The sequence below is a fragment of the Aristolochia californica genome, unplaced genomic scaffold (assembly GCF_029961685.1).
Source record: "Aristolochia californica isolate CCGP_79_NKW_82.1479 unplaced genomic scaffold, dmAriCali1.0.hap1 SCAF_2, whole genome shotgun sequence".
In the NCBI taxonomy this organism is placed as follows: Eukaryota; Viridiplantae; Streptophyta; class Magnoliopsida; order Piperales; family Aristolochiaceae; genus Aristolochia; species Aristolochia californica.
In genome coordinates this window covers 46,506,918-46,526,404 of record NW_027181881.1, presented here as the reverse complement: position 1 = coordinate 46,526,404, position 19,487 = coordinate 46,506,918, and the positions used below count along the sequence as shown (strand labels likewise).

The 19,487-nt window shown below is 37.8% G+C and overlaps 2 protein-coding genes across 6 annotated transcripts; both read right to left on the bottom strand.

Moving 5' to 3' along the window:
- Window positions 1–1,469: 1,469 nt before the first annotated feature.
- LOC137955614 (G2/mitotic-specific cyclin S13-7-like) lies at window positions 1,470–4,380 on the bottom strand. Of its 2 annotated transcripts, none has more exons than XM_068802633.1 (9): window positions 4,146–4,380; window positions 3,675–3,777; window positions 3,547–3,591; window positions 3,400–3,454; window positions 2,982–3,320; window positions 2,634–2,882; window positions 2,351–2,509; window positions 2,091–2,269; window positions 1,470–2,000 (listed from the first exon to the last, which is right to left on the bottom strand). In XM_068802633.1, exons 1-9 carry the CDS (start codon window positions 4,180–4,182, stop codon window positions 1,847–1,849), a joined length of 1,320 nt encoding a protein of 439 aa, XP_068658734.1. In that variant the 5' UTR covers window positions 4,183–4,380; the 3' UTR covers window positions 1,470–1,846. The 2 variants fall into 2 exon arrangements, with proteins under 2 accessions (XP_068658734.1, XP_068658735.1); XM_068802634.1 differs by having other exon boundaries at window positions 3,556–3,591.
- Window positions 4,381–5,506: 1,126 nt separating this feature from the next.
- On the bottom strand, window positions 5,507–19,357 carry LOC137955410 (stomatal closure-related actin-binding protein 1-like). 4 transcript variants are annotated; one of them, XM_068802340.1, is made up of 13 exons: window positions 18,980–19,357; window positions 18,044–18,345; window positions 17,708–17,836; window positions 12,140–12,232; window positions 11,458–11,589; window positions 11,291–11,359; window positions 10,713–10,796; window positions 10,256–10,436; window positions 9,335–9,451; window positions 8,551–8,609; window positions 7,675–7,809; window positions 6,763–6,912; window positions 5,507–5,840 (listed from the first exon to the last, which is right to left on the bottom strand). In XM_068802340.1, the coding sequence occupies exons 2-13, from the start codon at window positions 18,323–18,325 to the stop codon at window positions 5,796–5,798; spliced, it is 1,476 nt and encodes a 491-aa protein (XP_068658441.1). In that variant the 5' UTR covers window positions 18,326–18,345; window positions 18,980–19,357; the 3' UTR covers window positions 5,507–5,795. The 4 variants fall into 4 exon arrangements, with proteins under 4 accessions (XP_068658441.1, XP_068658439.1, XP_068658443.1 ...); XM_068802338.1 differs by having other exon boundaries at window positions 18,044–18,342; XM_068802342.1 differs by having other exon boundaries at window positions 19,029–19,357.
- Window positions 19,358–19,487: the final 130 nt, after the last annotated feature.

Here is a 19,487-nt window from a genome sequence, read left to right as displayed (position 1 = left end):
TATTATGGATTTAAGATAATTTTGAATTTAAAAAAAAATAGTTTTCAAAAATGTTATTTATTGGTACGTGTTTCATTACCTTCTATTTATTGTAACAAAATATCAAGTTTATATTAATTATTTAAAAAATTTCATTATGGATGTAAGATATTTTCTAATTTAAAAAAATATTATAAAAATTATTTTAGTTTTCAAAAATCTTATTTGTCAGTACACGTTTTATAACATTTTATTTAAAATAATAAAATATAAAATTAAGATTTTTAATGAATTAATATTCTATCTCATGTAGATATTTGCTTGCGAGGCCTCCTCGATGTACTCAAGGATGCCTAGAGATTCAGAGACAGGCTTCTGTCCGTGTAAGATTACTGGAATCTTTTTGAAGAGAGGATTATACTGGATATGTTCTTCGTCGTAGTCGTGGTCAATTCCCATTCGACTTTGTAGCTGAAAGAGCTAGGGGAAAGATGCGAACAACTTCACGCTGCTCATCCTAAATCAGTGAAAAGAAGAAGAGAAGTAACTCGTCATTACGTCAAAGTTGTTCATATTTGATTACAGTAGTTTGTTACTGGTTTGTTTGGATTCCCTACTCTTTAGTCATAGACCAGTTCTTAGGATTGTTAAACGTGGGATGAGAGATTATTCTCCCTGTTCTTGCTTTCAATACATAAAAATATTTGACAGTCTGTATTGTTCGGAAACTTAAATAGACTGTGGTTTGCATTCTCAGATCGTTCAGAAACTGATCATTTTGAGAACTAAAAAATCATTATATACGCAAAATTTTGCTTATCTTCAATAAAATTTTGGGCATTACGTCCTTCTGGGCACACTCATGCATCCAGAAAGTGCTACCAGAACTTGATAGATCCCTACTGATGAAGGATTGAGTGCTTGAGATTGCTGATTGAGGCGATCGGTGATCAGGATCATATTGATCAAACATAGCAATTTGACCATCCAAATTTAAGGTGACTTTACACTGATTTCCAGAAGAAAAAAAATCTCGATACTGGAGTGCGCTTTCAGTGCATAAGCATCATCTAGGAAAACCTTGAGGAAACTCTCGTTTTTCCCTGTTTCAAATCCCTTTTTTTATTTCCCCATTCTCTTCCCCTAAACTCCCATCTTTCACCCCGTGGAGACAGAAGCAGGAGAAGGGAATTGACAAATGGCGTTCTTTGACACTGCAGGGACGAGGCTGAAAAGAAAAAATTGAGAGGAAGACCTACGAACACTTTAAAATAGTGATAGAATGAGACTCATCGTTTACAAGCACCGGAACCTTTGGAGATCTTCTTGTATGTATTCGCATTCTATGCCCTTGAACACAGAGCCCCCACCTAATAATTCTGTAACTGGGAGGGCTGTGAAGAATATATATGTAAGTTACTGTTGTCGAGAGTAGGTCTGGTCAAATAAGGAGGCCATCAAAATGCGAAGTTCCATCCAATTCATCTCAGCAATTGAATCCGTAACATCAGATTACCAGAATCATCAAGGAAGAAACTTCTCACAGAGAACGGAAAAACCAAACGCAATCAATGCAAAAAAATTTCTTCCCACTACCCCTCTTATTGTATCAACCATGTATGATAGACGAAATGCAAATGACAAGAACCCAACTTCATTTGCAAAGAATTCTAAATCCCATCTTGTAACATTAGACAAGTCAGACAAGTTAACAGATTGCTCCATGAAAACTGAGCAACGATTTAACAAGACAAGATAACATCACAAACTAAAAACGATGTTTTGTTTCTGTACACCCAGGCTTAATGATAGGTAAATCATCCAAAAGATGATAGCTACTGTCTTCCTCTCTTCCTCGAGCCATTGATCAGCTGCTAATCTTCAACTCCTCAGAGAACTTGGTTGCAGGCGGAAGCAAAGCGACGGCGTTTCGATCGGGGCTAGAGTATTTCTTATAAACAGCTTTGAGCTTACTCTCCGCCGCCATGGAGTGAGAGTTTATCAATGCCTTCACACAGTCACTGTCATGACCACCAGAACAATCCGGTGAGACCAATATCGCTTCATACTTATCGAAACACAAAAAAACAGCATACAGAGAAATAACTTACATTAGCTGTGGCTCAGTAAACCCAGTGTGAACCTTAAGGGTCTCCGTCCACAGAGGGCTCTTTCTTAGAGTGCAGTGTGCCGCATAAACAGAGGAAGCAGCGATCAATGACGGGCAGTATGTGATCATCGAGTATTGCACTAAGGACAGCTCCGCAAAGAAGAAAACCATATGTTCCATCTGCAATTAGAGATTCAGCATTAGGACGAAAAACGACAAGCAAACATGTACCAACAGCTACTAGTGAAATCGAATCATTACCTCTTTATCAGATGCTGCGGCCTTTATGAATCGCACTAGGAACATGTATGGCGTGGGGAAAGTCAAGCTCCATTCAAGCTTGTTCAGCATCAATTTTTCCATGCACAGAATCTGTTCTCTGTTGTAGGCCCGATCGGATATGCAAACGAAGTCATTAACCTGCCAATAACCAAGGAATCAGACATTCATCATTGATACTCAATTATATCAGACTATCCTTCCACCCGTGGATCATATCGTTTTTTTTTTTTTTTTTTCTGAGAATCTTGGATAATTGACATACCTCTGGTGCCCAAATCTCCTCGTACTTGCAGGCTATTAGCATGGCGCCAATGCCCACCAACTGTAACTCCTTCCTTAGAACAGTCTTAACCTCGAGGTATCGATCCAAAATATGGAGAGTCAGGTAGAGGGTTTCCGGCATGAGTTCAAATTTCTTGTGGACCTCGATCAACCAGTCCGCAAGTATTGCCCTCATCCGGTCACTAATTTCAGGTTGAGAATCCATGTAGTCATGGACCCGACAGGATTGCTGCATTAGAGCATTTCAGCAACAGTTACCAACCAAGACGGGGCAAAAGATATAATAAGAGTGAAACAACCAAGACAGCAAAAGTTTTCACAAATTTACCTCTACAAGCTTGTAATATTTGTAAATATCTTCTACATAATCCACTACAGCCAAATGATCTTCAGAATCTGCTGCATCAATATCGTGAACGCTTTTTGTTAATCCACAAGCAGCCTTGCTTCGAGCAGCGAGGACTGAAGTCAGAGTCTTCCTTGAAGATCCCTTACGCGCACTTGCCCGCTTGTTCTCTTTCGTTTCAGATTGCGTCTTGTCCTCCACTGCATCGGGGCTAATTTCGATTACAGTCTCCTCCGTAGCACTTGCTTTCTGCTTGACAATCTTCCGTGGTGGGGCTGGCTTAGCGGCTTTGGCTCCATCAACAAGTACAATGGCTGATTTCTGCACCACAAAATGTGTAATATGAGAAAGAACCCATAAAAAATATGACTCAATCTCTCCAATTCGATCATTCAAATACCTTATTTGCTGCAGCAGCAGCTTGCGCTTTCGCAAGAAGTTGCGCCTCGAAGCTTCTAATCAAAGAAAACAAAGAAATCAATCCAGTTCTTATGTAATCGACTGGCTGTGTGAAACTCAAGTACAATGTTAGGACGCAATGGACTACCTTACCAACCTCGTTATGGGCCGAGTGACTTGGGGCACTGGCTTTCTGTGGGAACAAAAGAGAAAACAATTAAGTTAGCAATAATGCCATTTAGATTTTAAGAGGGTGGGGGAATCGGTGGAGTTTACCCTTCATTCACGACTCCTCTGGTCCTTACGACATTTCCGATATCACCCAAAGCTCGTCGGTTTCTTCCATCAGAGGGCTTTGGCTTGCCAACAGCTGCCCCCGCTGCACAGTTTAGCGGAAAGATGAGAACAGAAAAGGAAGATCAAAACGAAAGATAGCCCAAAAGCGTGAATCATCTAAAATAGATACCACATGGAAAGAAAAAAAGGGGGTCTGTCTTAGATGCACAAAATTGTAAAAGCAAAAACCAGAAGCATGGCCACGAAAGAACAAAAAAACGAGGAGAAGAAAAGAGGCGAAATAAACGAACGAATAAATGAGAGACGGAAAGGATACACCTCAATGAAATATGAAACGAGAATGCCGCAACAAGATGGGAAATCTCCCCAAAATGGAAACCATAAGTTTCAATGTTCTAAAAGGAGCTTCAAATTAGAAAAAAAAAGGGACGTAAAGAAAATGTGACATACCTCTCTGTTGTTGAGGTAAAGCAGCTCTTGTTGCCATTGCTTCTTTGTACGATCCTTTCCGAAGAGCTCGAGAAAGCCGGGGAAATAAGATCCAACGAATGAGAGAAGAAGAAACGCTCTCCTCTTCCTTCTCTCTTTTCCTTCTTCCTTGTTTCTTTCTCGCTCCCTCTTCCTTTTACTTCTCCTTCTTTCCTCGTCTTGTCTTCCTTCTTCCCGTTCCCTTCTCAGAAAGGAATGCACCCTTTTTGTAAGTTCGACTCGACGGATCCCTCTTCTCTACTCAACGGTCGAATTACTTTCATTTCTTACCGTCAGATTATTTTGATATAAATCCAGCGGCAGGATAGAGGCCTTGAGAAGACTAGCCGTTGGAGGCTTTCTTTCTAGGGAAAATGCTAGCGGTCACCACGCCGGACACAATTTCTCGGCGGCTTAAAAGAACTTCTCATCGAGATAATGACCGTTAGCGAATAAACGGCGCTCCCACCTAGTTGGGGGACCACCTTTAATGATCCGCACCAATCGTAAAACTGGGCCCAGTGATTTCTAACAACCATCGCATCATAGAAGGAGAAGCAATGAATTCGATGACTAGCCAGGGTCGAGGTTGGACTCGTCTTCTTCATTAGCCAAAAACAGTTCCGTAAAGCCGTATTTGATCTCCCAATAATTAGCACTTATTTACGTCAGAACAGCTATATGATACAGACAAATATGACTTAACCGAAGTGCTCCTTCCCCTCAAAACAAGTACGAAGAGTCGTTCGGAGTGAAGACTATTTATTTAGATCAATCTAAGTCTTCGTGAACCTTGGACGATCATCAAATAAGCTTGTATACTCAGTAAAATGAGAAGCACAGAACTATGTTGTTCAAGGTGAAGAGAAAGAACGGCGGCCAGCGCTGGTTAAGCTCCTGCATTTACTAACTAATTCTTTTTATTATTTATCAGCTGATACTATGAAAAAGTGACGGAGGGGAATGGGTAAAGAACATTGTTTGTCTTTACGTTCGATAGAACGTGTACATGTTGGACAAAAAATGGCATTTGTACATGATTCAACACAGAATTTAATATTTCGAAGCACTTCCTAGAATTCATCCAATTTAGGTATGTGTATCCAGAAACTTAAAAAATAAAAGAATAAATTAACAAAGACAAACTTCAAGGTTAGATTATTCTCTGGGTGATCTTTGAAAACTCTATGAAGAATACCACCCTTTAAGCCAAAATTCCATCCACAATTGTTTCTCGCAAGTTATGACCAGCATTTGACAGCGAAGAATGCTTTAAGGAAATCACCCTGATGCTACAAAATTATGCCTTCTCAAAAGAATGGACTCGGATCCCCAAAGTTACAGAAAAAAATAGCAAGACGCTATAAATCCATCATATAAATAGAGCTCACAGAACACTAGTTACAAGCAGATCAAACTTGCTAACATACACGCAGTAAGGCAAATAAAAGGCTGCCTTGGCGTTGAGAGGCAACCACAATACTGGGAGCCCCAGCGTAAAATACAAATATGACACCATTCTTTCTTCACCCGTTACAGAACCAAAGAAATGGGCATGAACAAACAACCTCAACACATACTTACAATTAAATTAGCACTGGGGTGGGAAAGACGCAATCAGCAAAACTTTGATCAAGCTCTAATAGGGGCACGGTCATTAGGTCCAGCAAGCATGATCTAGTACAACAAGCATTTAAAAATCAGAACGACGACACAAAGGGATTATTGAAAAACTATTTTCAACATAAAAGGACTTGAGCTAAGTTCGAAACCAAAAAATTATCAATCAAAACTGAAGGCAGTCCAGAATGTTAAAGGAACCATAAGCATGCCATGCACTCGTGCTCCAGAGTCATGATGCCAGAAAATGTGACGCAAGAGAGTTTTTAAGAATTTACATCACTTAAAAGGAAAACATAACAAACAATGCAATTAGAAGGTAATGCTACGACCCAGAAGCAGGAGGTTATATGGATTCTTCACTGTTATTCCCATCCATCACAGTTAAGAGAATACAGCTCATTTCATGCTGAGATATGGAATTTTGGAGCATATTTACATGCAGTTTGATATTTCAAATTGACTAATGGCTAAAAATGGAATCTCCGGAGGAGTAAGGATTTTTTTGTGATCAAAGGCTCTATGCAACCATAATTCAATGTTAGTGGTGCCATGTTGCAAAGATTTGATGATTGGCGCATAATGAATTCTTCCTATTTAAATATGAGTCCAACAAACTCCTGTTTAAATGTGAATCCATCAATCTATCTCCCCATCCATCTCTCACTAGGACCTCAATTTCTTTATCTCCATCTATTTCTATCAATCTATATATCTATTTTCTGCATCTCCTCATGGTATATATACCCTTATACAATCTAATCTATGGCGCTAGCAGGGTGGAGAGTGAGAGGAATGCCAAAACAAACAGAAATTTACTATTTGAGGAAGTAATAAGAAATTTTAAAAACTAATCCAATTACACCCTCTTGAGAAGGGGAAACTAAAGAAAATTTAAGGGTAAATAAGGATATTATCAAAACTCATGTTGCAGTTACGGAACTAATGAAAAAAGTAAAAATAAAAAACAAGTACTCACATTACAATCAAATGCAAATCTTCTGGCAAGCATAATTGCTGCATTTCTTTCTCGCTCTGACTCAAATGCTAATGTATAGGAAAGTCCTTTCTTTGCTTGCCAAAACGATGCTTGAGCTGCAGCATTACCACCCCCTCTAACTCCACATAGCTGGAGATAAACAAAGATCGCTGTTAAAACCATTCCCAAGAGCATATGGTAAAAAAATAAAAAAAGAGCACATGGTCAACCTATGTAAAAAAACTAGAAGCAAGCATTAAAAGGAGCACTCAGCTAGATCAACAACCATAGATGGATATCAACAAAAACCAGGAACTCACCTTGCACTTTCTGATGAAAAGCAACAGAAATCAAGACATGTAGGAGCAACAGGAAAGTCATCGATCATGTATTAAACATAGCAGTGAAAGTATGCAAACAATCTAGCATATCTATGTTACATGCATTTCCAATATATAGAAGGAAAATATGAGTTCATGAGGTATAACCTAATCTCAAATTTGAACTATAGCAAGATACAAATTTTAAAATCAGCTTATAACCTTCATTTTTTTTATAACAAACATTCAAAAAGCCATTTATATGTTATGTGTACTTGGCAGAATATCAATTATCAGCCACAAGCCATACCCTGATGTAACATCCACAAGGACATACACTGAACTTTTTCTTAAGCCTTCTAGGCTATGTACTTCTCTGTCACCATTTCATTGCATCAGCTGCCTAAATTGATAACAATCATGTTGAAGAAGACCAGATTAAAAAAGAAATAGTGTGTATAGTCATCTAAAAATCAGTTCTATGTTTTTAATTATGTCATTGCACATGAAAATAATGTGCTTCAGTGCAATGTATTTCTTCTTAAGATTCCAATCTACAGAATACACAAAAGAAAATTCACATTCTCCATACCTGCATTGAAGACGTATATGGCTCCTTAGCTTTTGTGATCCTGCCTTTACGAAGTTTTATCCTCATCTTCCCAACATGAAATACATGAATAGAATGTGATGAGGATTCACGGCCGTTCACCTGGGTGATGACCACCTGTGTAGTACCCAAACAAATGCAAATATATTTAGCTGTGTCGTGCAAATAATGGCCTAACCTTTTCTACACTTTAACTTGAACCCAAGATGTGCAAGAACCAAAACAAGCAGACCTTCAAAGGATTTGAATTCAATTTTCATTAGGAACATAAAAGAAAGAATAGAGAGAAACAAAAGGTTCACTTATTATTAATACAGAACTAAATTCAATCTTATAAAATCCGTAAAAATAGTTTATGCTTGGTTGACATGGCTATATTTCCAACATGATCTAGGAAAACCAATAAGTGGAGCCTGATGATAGGAATTCCAGTTTTCCTTCTGGAGAAACAGTGGCAAGATAATTCATCTTGGTGTTTCCTCATGGAAGAACAACTACCACCAAGTGCAACTTTCAAAAAAAAAAAAAAAAAGACAGTGTGTCCCTCTAATAAATTAAACAACTGCACAAAGTAACACAGAAGACAGTGAAATCAAGAGCTATTTTAGAGAAAGATAAGAAAAAGCAAAGGCATCATTTTACTTTTAGCAAATTTATCATCTTTTCAGTAGCATATTAAAGTAATCCAAACTGCTATTGGAAACCAAACAAAAACCCACCGCAAAATGGCAAAATAGAATTACTAAATTTTGAAATACAGTAACACCACATAAACTTGTTTTCTAAAAAAAGTAACACTACATAGACAATTAGGAAAGTAAAATAGAAAAATATGTCACAAGGAATTTATTGATATACATTGAACTCCGTCTCTGATTTTCGAACAAGTGATTCAACATAGCTTCCCAGTCCTGGGCCTGTTAAAGATCACAGCATCAGCCAAAATTAAACATAAAAAAACAACGTAAATAAATTGATACCATTCTTTGAACCATCAATGATCTCTATGAAATACTGAAACTGTAGCAGTTGGACCGTATATTAGGTCTTGTGTAACAAGAGTCAGGATTTTTACAAGTTCACGACAAATACATGAGCATCTAATTTCCTTCTGAAAAAACAAGAAAGAGAACCCAAGATGGCCTGTAAAGGAGAGTTGTGTACTATTGTGTTTTACATTATTTAGTTGGCTCGGATCAGTTTGGAAGACCCTTTTTTGCTGTTCATCACTAAAGCTCACTAGTTTTTGCTAGTCAAGTTCAAATGGATAATCTGATTTGATCTAACATACAGGAGAGTGAGAAGGTAAACAATCCTTTGTGTTAGAAAACAGTGAACTACACAGAATATGATTATGTTATGCAGTGAATTAGAAGGGCAAGAAAAGTTAAGTTGCAGTGATGTATCAGCTTCATAGTATTTCTGAACTGATACCAAAGTCTCTAGTCTAACACACACAAACTAATTCACATCCATCATATTACATATAAGATTATTTAAACCGATTTTTCATTCAGGCTAATGGCAGAACAAAGGTACCCAGAGAAAAACATACAACTAGAGAATATGACAATGTACAAAAATTAGAATTGGCATTTTACTAAGAAAAAGAAAAAACAAAACAAAAAAAACTCAAACATACCAGCATCTATAAGACCAGTTGTAGTTACCACAAGTTTTTGGTCATTAGAAGAAATTTCAGCTTGCAAAAGTCGCCCAACATCAAAAGGCTCAGGAGCATAAACTGACTTTGTAGCTCCTGTACATTGTAGAAGTTGAAATCATAGTTGTTAGGCCTCGATGACATTTTTTTATAAATAATCTGATAATTTAAGAAAAACTTCCAGGATTTTTTTTTTGTGTGTGTGTGTGTGTGTGTGTGCGCATGTGTGGAACGATGAGAAATAGGACATAGTAGCAGATACAACATACTATTTTATGTTCAAAGAAGCGGCATCAACCCCATTGCCATGATATGCAAATGAATGAAAGACATGTAAACAAAAGGAAACAACCACAATTTACTTAAAATGCCTAGTTATCTTCTTTTAAGATAGGGCACTTCCAAAAAAGGGCTTCAAGTTTCAATGAATTCAAAAGCTGTAATAGGATTTGAAGTCTTTTGGCTACATAAAAGCTTCATACAAGGTCTCCCCAGCTCCATTACAAAGAGGAGATAAGGGACAAAAAATGACAACCATACCTCTACTTCAGGAAGATAAATTTTACTTATAAATTTGCATAGAAAGATAAATTTTATGCTTTAACAAATCTATAATATATTATTTTCCTCAAAAAGTCTACAACCTATTACCTAATTTTACAACTTATCCCTCTGTTAGCTAGCAGATTCAAAGAACCATACATCCCATTGAGACAAACATCACAGAAACCCTAGTTTGCTACCTTTAGGATCCAACCTTAGGCCCTATAGACATATATGAAACTTTGGAGCCCTTTGGAGAAAAAACCTTTACTAAAGTAATAGAATGACAGTAAATTCAAGTTCTAGTTGGAGCTGTTCCAAACATGAAGATGGAAAAGTGCACCAAAACATCAATACCTGAAATTAACTCCTTTTTGCATCCATCAGAAGATACCCGAAACCACTGAATTGAAAATTTTGAAATGTCTGGCGAGTTAGCAGTGCAAGGAATGATGCGTAAGCACGATCCTAGAGCTTCAGAACCATCAAACTCATACAAATGGGATTTGTTTCCCTCTAGCCTCTTACTCATTGCCAGCTGGATACCTCAAAAAAGGTGAAAATGAAGCAAAAACTAATCATAACAAGACCAAATTTTTCCTTCAAAGTATAATTTTAAGATTCAACAGTATCATAAAAGAAGAGAAAAAAGCAAGAACAGATAAAATATGTCTGAGAAAAAAGAACAATACTAAGAGAAGAGAGAAGGACCTGCCACTATCAGGAAACATGAATCACACTTAACAAAGATGAAATGAAGTAAATAAATTCTAAAACATAAAACTTATAAAATCCATCAAAAAAGATCTCAAACCTCTTTTTGAAGCTGAAGAGAAAACATAGACTTTTCGGCAAGCTGGATCCGTAATGCACGAAGCTCATGCTCCATATCCATTACCTGGAAAATATTTAGTTGTCATTCAAGAGCAGAACAAATGGAAAGAAAAGTGAATGACCGGTAAGCAACTGAAAATTATGAAGAAGAAAGATAAAGCAAAAAATTATTCAAATGTGCTTGCATAAGGGCTAGGACTACTTCATACAACTGATACATTGAAATCTGATGAATGCACATGTTTGGTGGTGTACCCTATTCTCATCTAAATTTGGCATTGACCACCATCTCATATTGAATTTCAAGAGGCTCGCTTCTCATAAAATAATCGTAAAAAATAAAAATAAATAAATGGTCCAAGAAAACAATACATGATTCAAAAATGAGACCCTCCAGCTTCAAGAAGGACAAATCATAAGTATTAAGAATCCTCCTCACAACAAACAGGGCTCATAGCAGAGAAGCATTAGTTGCACTTAGGTAATAAGAAAGTTAAATTGGTATTTACAGATAGTCAGCATTAAAAAGAGCAATTAAGGCAGCAGAGTTTTGTGTACCTTGCTTGGTTGATGCAGCATCTTAATTCTCCGAGCCTCTTGTACCTCTTTTATTAACTCCTCCATGTTCTAAAAGCAAAACGTATTTTAAGAACATCATTCACATCCAAAAACTAACAAGCAGGTATTTTGAAAGAAGAAAAATCAATAAGACGATATACTCAAACCTCTTTCTCCGAATTTCTTGATATCTGTTCAAGAGCCTGTTCAATTCTTCGAACCGCCTCCCGGGCACTCTCAATTTCAGTACGAGCAATGCCTCTTTCCTCTTCAACCACTTTTTTAGCATTCTCCGTCGCCTGAGAATATAGTTAACTTGAAACTGAATAACAATACTATGTTGCACAGTGATGATCACCGAGCTAAGAAAATCAATATGTGGAGGTCTATCAATAAAACATGTAATGACAAATAAATAGATAATTCAGAAAGAGACTGGATAGTGAGAATGAGAACAAGAAAACAAAACAAAGTGAATAATAGAAAGACACTTGTTGGTCCAAGGTTTGACAAAGAAGGAACCACACCACAAATTTATTAAATCCATGAATGAATGGAATCACAATCCATAGACAAAACATCAGTGCTTGATGCAAGAAGCATAGAATGCTCGATGGTAGTAACAACCACAATATGTAGAAAAACAAGAGCTTATCAACATGGTACTAAAAGATAACACAACAACAATACTTTGATACACAAAATACCTTTTAGAAGCAAAGAAAAATAACTTTGTACAGCATTCTCCTACTATAAGAAATAAATCATGCCTAAAGATCATGAGGAGAAGACATTCATTTAATAGATATGTTAAAGAATCTCTACAGAATGATGTTTCAGTAACATAACCTGCTTAAGAAAATTGGCAAGCTTTTTCACTTCTGCTTTTTCATGAAGTAGCTCTCCTTCTCTGTGAGTCAACTGTGCTGCTAAGGCCTCTACCTTTGAGGGGTCAACAAGTTCAAAAAATTAGTTCATCACAGAATGAAACAGCATGAAAAGGAGTAAGAACTGTCACAATACAGACAAGATTAACGCTGCTCAACAGGATCAAAGTGTCCAAGGCATCCATTTTCTTATGACGTATAGACCACAAAATACATGAAAAAAAAGTAAAATAAAAAGTCAATGCCTCACAATGTTTGTAATATTAAATCTCAAGGTCTCTTGACAGTCATATCATTCAAGAAATGCATAACCAAAACAACATGGCAGGAGAATTTGTGAAGTAAAAATCTTTCAAAACCACTTAAATGGTTAGCAACTTCATGCTATTGTATAAGTAGCCATTATTCAAATGGATTTGGCACTTAAATACCCACCCTGTACTGATTTAGAGAGCCTTCGTCGCTGCCAAAGCTGGCAAGCCGGATGGCTGGTAGCTGGAAGGAGGTTGTCGCTATAAGCGGCCAATTTGGAGGAAATCTCCTTCCTACTTCACAAATTCTCAGATGCTGTTAAATGCTTCCTTGGAAATGGGCTTCGGACCAAATTCTAGACAGATTAGTAGTTGGGTGATAAACCGTTGACCAAAACCTTCAACTTCATTTCGAGCCTCTCCAACCTCCCTTCAACCTCAATCGCTGAAATCTGGTAGAGCTCTGGCAGATGGAATTTACAACTTCACAGAGCCCTCACTGATACTGAAGCCTTAGTGGCTTCAAACCTACTCTCCAACCTCACAAATGCCAAAATCAGAAACCATATTCCAGAAACTCTTATCTGAACCCTTTGCTCCAAAGGCTCCTTCACTGTTGCTTCTACCTATAATCACATTCAAGGCCTTAGCACCACCCAACCTCGCCACCTAGTTGCAGAAACAAAGACTTCACCTCTGATGCCTTGATCAAACATGGGACCCATGTCCCTGACCCTTCTTGCCCCTTCTGCCAAACCACTCTGGAATATACCTCTCACGTTTTACTTCACTGCCATTTTGCCCGATCTATCTGGGCCAACCTTCTAAACAGAATCGGTATGAAATTTTGTGTTCCCCATAGTCTTTCATCCATGATCCAATCCATCACCAGCTATCGACTCCCAAAACTCGGCAAAATGTTAATCTCCAGTTGTGCAGGTCAAATTCCTTGGGCACTCTAGAAGAAGAGAAACAACAAGAAATTCCAATTCAAATCCTCCACTGTCTTTATGCTTGCTATGCACATTGCTAGACTGGTCTCCACGTGGCTCCTCAGGCAAATGAATTCCTCCACCTTAGCAACTCTAATTTTCGTGGGAATTGGTGCTTGGTTGCAGCAATGGCAGGACCCACACGTCCTCCAAACATGATTGTCTAGTCTCCTCCTCCTCCTAGTCACCTCAAGTTGAACTTTGATGGCAGCGCCTTTGGTTGTTTTGGGCCCGCCAGTTTTAGCAAAGTAACTCATGACGACAACAACAACCTCCTTCTCCGGTTCTTTGGATATATCTGACTCCACCTCCGCAAAACTTGTTAGGTTGCTTCATGGCCTTATAATCTTCCAAGACAGTTTCTCGGGTCCCCTTATCATTGAAGGGGACTCCAAAGTTGTTATTGATTGGTACTCCAAATTCAACCCCCCCCCCCCCCGGTGGCACTGGGATGTCTTCCTAGATATTTGTAGCATCTCCTCCTCCCTCAATTACACTTGTCTCCACGCACCCAAATCCGCCAATCACTTTGTGGACTTCCATGCTAAACAGGGATCTTCCCTCCAAACCCTTATTGTGGGAGGTGACCCCACCTTAAAGGTTGTATTTTTCCTCTCTTTTTTTATAAAACTCACACGCTCTATCAAAAAAATAATAATAATAAGTAGCCATTACCAAAATCCTGATAAATGGGTTCAAAAGGAAGGGCCCTACATTTCTCTTTCTGACCAAAATGACAAGCCAATGTTAGGAAGTTTGTGATGCAGGACAAGGCGTGAATTTTAATTGGCGTATCGGATATCAGTTAATTGCTGGAATTAGAAAGAGAAAAGAAGAAAATAGATAGAAAGAAAAAGAATTAGGAACAAAAAATCGAAGAATTGAGAAGAATAATTTAGAAGATGAAGAATAGAGCAGAAAGAAGAAGAAATGGGGGGGAGAGAGGGAGAGACCAGAAACCGGGAGATTTCAAAAATTCATCATCAAAGCTGACTTCAACATCCTGTTACAGCCTTTAAATAACTAAATTTTAAATTTTAAATTCAAAATAGATAAGATCACAATCTGATCAAATCCAATTAAATAAAAAAAAGATAAACTACAATTAGAATTAAAATTTAAAATTCAAAATAGATAAGATCACTGTCTGATCAAATCTAGTAAAATCAGGAAAGACCAAATAAAAACAATTTCAACCATAATTGGTTGGTCCACTGGACCCCAATGGGCATACTGGTGTTCGCACCAATTCTCCCGTTGTTGGAGAACTCGTCCCCGTCGAGTTAACTCTTGAAGTGTGGATAATACCTCAACAAATGGGGGTATCTGATTTATTCGAATGCCAACAAAAATTTGTAAATGGGACTTTTTTTTTCAGAATTTTTTTTAATTGCAAATGGGAGTTCGCCACACACACGCAAATTGCACGTGCACAAGACAGGAGCGTTGGGGAGAAATAAATTCCCCCCTTGACTTAGGTCTGGATTGGTTCCGTCGAGACAACGTAGGGTGTGTCTAGTGAGGCAATGGCAAGAAGCTTTAGGAGCGATCATCTCGATGTTGGTGGGATGCTTCAGCGGGAGCATCGGCGTAGGCTGTTTTGCGATGGCGGTGATGGCTCAGGGAAGACTTTTTATGGCTTTGCAGCGTTTGCATCTCTAATGGCTGTGTGGAGTGGCTCTATCAAGAGGAGCGACGGTGGGCAGTTGACAATGATGACACTTCGATGGCCGGTGGCGATTTTGGTCGGTGCAACCTCCTGCGACAACCTTGGTCGTGGTTTGCAATGGTCTCCTTTTAGAAATGGAGACCGAGGCTTGAGCCGATGGCTGAAAATTTGTTGGCGAAGGCCGTAAGCAAAGATGGAACGGTGGTATTGGGGTGGGCGAAGACTATTTCATTGTCTCGAAAGAGGAAGATGAAAAATCAAGACTTTTAGCTGTGTTGTCCCTAGATTATCTATAGTGTCATCCCATAAACAAAATCGGGATTCTCTGGTAATCCTAAATCAAAGCAATGGAAGAGAATAGAGACTACAACTTTGGTGGTCAAAGGGGATTGTTCAACGACGTGAGAAGTCGATCGTCCGGCTCTAATACCAAATTGTTTCGGGATGAGGCATAAATTTTAATAGTAGTATCGGATATCGGTTAATTGCTGGAATTAGAAAGAGAAAAGAAGAAAATAGATAGAAAGAAGAAGAAGGGGAAGAAAAAGAAGAAAGGAGAGAGAGAGAGAGAGGGAGAGACCAGAAACCGGGAGATTTCAAAATTTTATCATCAAAGCTGACTTCAATATCCTATCACAGCCTTTAAATAACTAAAATTAAAATTTTAAATTCAAAATAGATAACATCACTATCTAATCAAATCCAATAAAAAAAAGATAAACTAAAATTAGAATTGAAATTTAAAATTCAAAATTGATAAGATCACTATCTGATCAAATCCAGTGAAATCAGGAAAGATAAAATAAAATAATTTTAACCATAATTGGTGGGCCACTCGGGCCCAATGGGCATACTGGCGTCACCACCAGTTTACTCCCAACTAATAAGCATACAATCTTTTCAAATCCAAAGCTACGTCACCATTTTCCAGTACAGAAAAACTCTCAGTCTAAAATAACAAGCCTGAGACATGGAGCACATGTACAACTATAAACTGGTGGAATTTTTACCAACTAATATAATTTATAGCTTGTAAAAAGTAATATAATTTATAGCTTGTAAAAAGATTAACTGCACCATAAGCAAGAATATAGGAATGAACTCAACTATCACACTCGAAACAAAAGGCAACAGAGTAAACAGCTCCTCAAAACCAAATTAGTGTCAGTTTTAAGTATAATGGGTAGATTAACAATATCGAATCTTCAAAGTTAATAAGGTAGGTCATTTATTATATCTAAGAACCCTTTTTCAGAAAGTGAACCATATTTAGTTTTTTTATTTTCTTTTATAAAAAGGATCTTATTATTCATTCTCAAAAGAACAAAGAAACAAAAAGAGAAAACTAGCGTGCCATTATTGGCCATATTTTGATTGCTTCTATCTTTTAGGCTACACCTCTAATTAACTTCTCAAACAGAAACAGCCAAGAACTGAAGAAGAAATACATGGGACAGTAACTATCTATTACTATATATAATAGGAGAGTTCTGACATGAACAGTTCTTCGCCCAGAGGGACTCTCAGCTATGTCTCATAGTAAAAAAAAATCTCATTATGAAAACAGAGAGGACAAGCAACTGATTAATAAGATCCCCTAACATGCTTCTTACGGTATACTATCTTCCTTCAAACTGTCCCTGACAGTGTGGTCTCAAGGTTGTGCCATACAGAAAATTCTTTCTTGGTTTTCTGCTGAAAACAGACTTTTAATCCTCTCAGCTGCTTCTCATTATGAATCTGTACTCCTTTATATTAAATTGGAAAGTATTATTGTTTTTCCCCTTTTGAAAAGACTCAAATCCTACTGTTTACACCTCTCTTTGGCAAGCTCACCGGAATCCTCTTCTAACATCCTCGATCCTTTTTGCTAAGTCCCCTTTTTTTCTTTTCCTTTCTTCACCATACTCTGCTCTGTCTGGATCAAGCACTCTCTTCCCATCGTCCTCTGTGTTTGTAAGAGGCACCTATAAGGTAAGGTTTATGTATGACTTTTTTTTCTTTCATTTGCATTTAAAGTTTTAAGTGCCTGAAGCCATAAATTTTGTGCTCTTTCCGCACGTTTTTCTCATTTGATTCTCTCTCTAACCAACATTCCTACAGTTTTTTTCCTCCATATTTCAGCCCAGTTTGTTATCCCAAGCTTCCCTAATTTTAGTCACTACAACTAAGTCCTGCCAATTTATTTTTAAAGTTTGCCTTGGTTTTTTATCTTCCAAAGATTGCTGACATCCCTATCTTTCTCTCAAAATCGATAGAAATTTCAGACTCTAGGCATCGGCTATGGGCTCTCTACATCATGTTTATTGCTTTTCAATTTTATTATATAGTGTGCCCGTTCATTGGACAGGCTTCTTTACTAGTGATATCAAAGAAGTGACTACAACAACCATCCGAAACAAAAGAAAGGTTTTATCACATTGATCAAAATATTGCTTGGCAATCATTTATCAATTTAATGTAATCTGCTTGCCAACCAGGTCACAATAGCTGGCATTTTCTAGTGTTTTGACTTTCCACCTATAAACACTGACTGAACTCGAAATTTTATTTCTCTAGGAAAAAACATAGTAAAGCACCGGGAAAGTAAAGGAGGAATTGAAGTGCAGAAAGACAACCATAGATATAGCCTCCTCTACGTCATCCCTATTTCGACCTGCCACACGACCTCGCAGTGATTCAAGTGCATCACGTAGTTTCCTCAGAAGGACATGCTTATCCAGAGAAGCAGCATCTCTGAATTTAGCCTGATAATCCAATAGAAGTTCAAAATTAATATGGTCATTAGCTGTTTTCAAGGAAAAAATCAATAGCACCGACTTCCATAATAGGAAATGAGTAAAATGGTAAAGAGGATAACTCACTCGCCACAAGAACCACAAAATAAATAAATTAATTAAAAGAAAGGAAAACTGCTCCCAGTAGCAATTTGGAATCTTAAATAAAAAGAATACCTCGTCTGACAACTTAGAAGCAACAGACAAACCCTTTTCAAATTTACTGGCAAGATCACGAACTGACAAGCGTTTCTGCTGCTCTATCAGCTGTGCAGTTTCCCGAGCAACTATCTCCTTCATTGATGGCACCTGTGGAGCCTCCTTCGCATCTATTATTAAGTCATCGGATCCTATCTTATAGTCTGGGAATCCATTTGAGACAAAATTAACGTCAGTTGCCACTGACAGAACTGCTTCCGCAGGCATTGTGTCTCCAAAATCTCGGCTAAATCTTGTCATCAACCCAAAAAATCCTTCTGCTGATCAGGAAATACAGCAAAAATGTAAGAGCAACTTTCTGAAAAATAAACAAATATAAAATATATAAAAGGGACAATATGCTGAACTATTTTTTTGAATAAGTAGAGCGCAATAAGCATGGTTCAGTAAAGCGCCCGGCTAAATAAAAGAAGAAATAAACAACGAAAAACAAAAAATAAATATTTTATTATTCTCACATTTTGCATCTCCATAAGCTGACACAACCTTATTCGTCTATAACAATATCAGCACAAAAAACGGTTGATGTCTCCCTCGGAACTCAAAGATAGATCATAAAGTAACATATGAAAAAAGGAAAGTTACAAATTAAAGAGAAAAAGACGAACTTTAGTTAAAAAACGAAAACTTCTGAATTCAGAGCTCCAATTACTCTCACGAACACAAGTTACAACGACTTCCATACGGTCTATTATCCTTTCCAAGGCTTTTCCTAATAAAGCGTTATAAGATAATTTTCCAGGCAATGCCAAGAAGCAACCAGAAAACCACAGTTCTTTATCTCCTTAAACGATAATAACAGAATCAAAATTTTCAGGGGAGAAATTTTTCTCTAATCGAAGAGCAACAGGAAAAAAGTCACAAGAAAAAACAAGAAATTCACCATTTTCTCACCTGAACAGAAACTCCAAACAGGTGCGTCAACAAGGAAAGGTACACTTACTCTGGAGAATTCTCCAGAGTCAAAGACGAGAACAGGCTGGAAGATTGAGCAATAAGGCAAAGAGAAAGCACTTCCACTCACGAGGCCTCGATATCTGGAAAGATGATTTGCAGAATTTGAAAATCGTCAGCGGGAGAGAAGACGGAGTTTTCGGCCGAGTAGCAGGTTGGCACTGTTTCTGAAGAGGAAAGCAAAGAGCGTGAAAGGAAAGGTGGGGGCCTAAATAGGAGAGAAAGGAGAAAGAAAGAAGCTCTCTTTTTTGAATGTTTCTTTCACCTTTCTCTCTCTATCCTCTCCAGTCTGCACTTATTTTAGTTCTCTTGCTCTCTCTCTCGCCCTCTCTTAATCGGAGGCAGAGACGACTTCAGAAATTTCCACTCATTAAAGCGTGTGCTTAAATCTTAATCACCCGCGGGCCCCATCGTCCTATTTCTCTCAAACGAGAAAGCCCCATCCAAT

What these genes read in the sequence shown, in the direction of transcription:
- LOC137955410 (XM_068802340.1), bottom strand. Translation starts at nt 18,325, where the DNA reads ATGACAAGATTTAGCCGAGATTTTGGAGACACAATGCCTGCGGAAGCA. An exon ending in TAGAGGAGGCTATATCTATG is followed by an intron (nt 12,233 to 17,707) that starts GTTGTCTTTCTG and finishes GACCCCTCAAAG; the next exon opens with GTAGAGGCCTTAGCAGCACA. An exon ending in TGCTGCATCAACCAAGCAAG is followed by an intron (nt 10,797 to 11,290) that starts GTACACAAAACT and finishes AATATTTTCCAG; the next exon opens with GTAATGGATATGGAGCATGA.
- LOC137955614 (XM_068802633.1), bottom strand. Translation starts at nt 4,182, where the DNA reads ATGGCAACAAGAGCTGCTTTACCTCAACAACAGAGAG. An exon ending in AGAGGAGTCGTGAATGAAGG is followed by an intron (nt 3,592 to 3,674) that starts GTAAACTCCACC and finishes TTGTTCCCACAG; the next exon opens with AAAGCCAGTGCCCCAAGTCA. An exon ending in CCGCAGCATCTGATAAAGAG is followed by an intron (nt 2,270 to 2,350) that starts GTAATGATTCGA and finishes CTCTAATTGCAG; the next exon opens with ATGGAACATATGGTTTTCTT.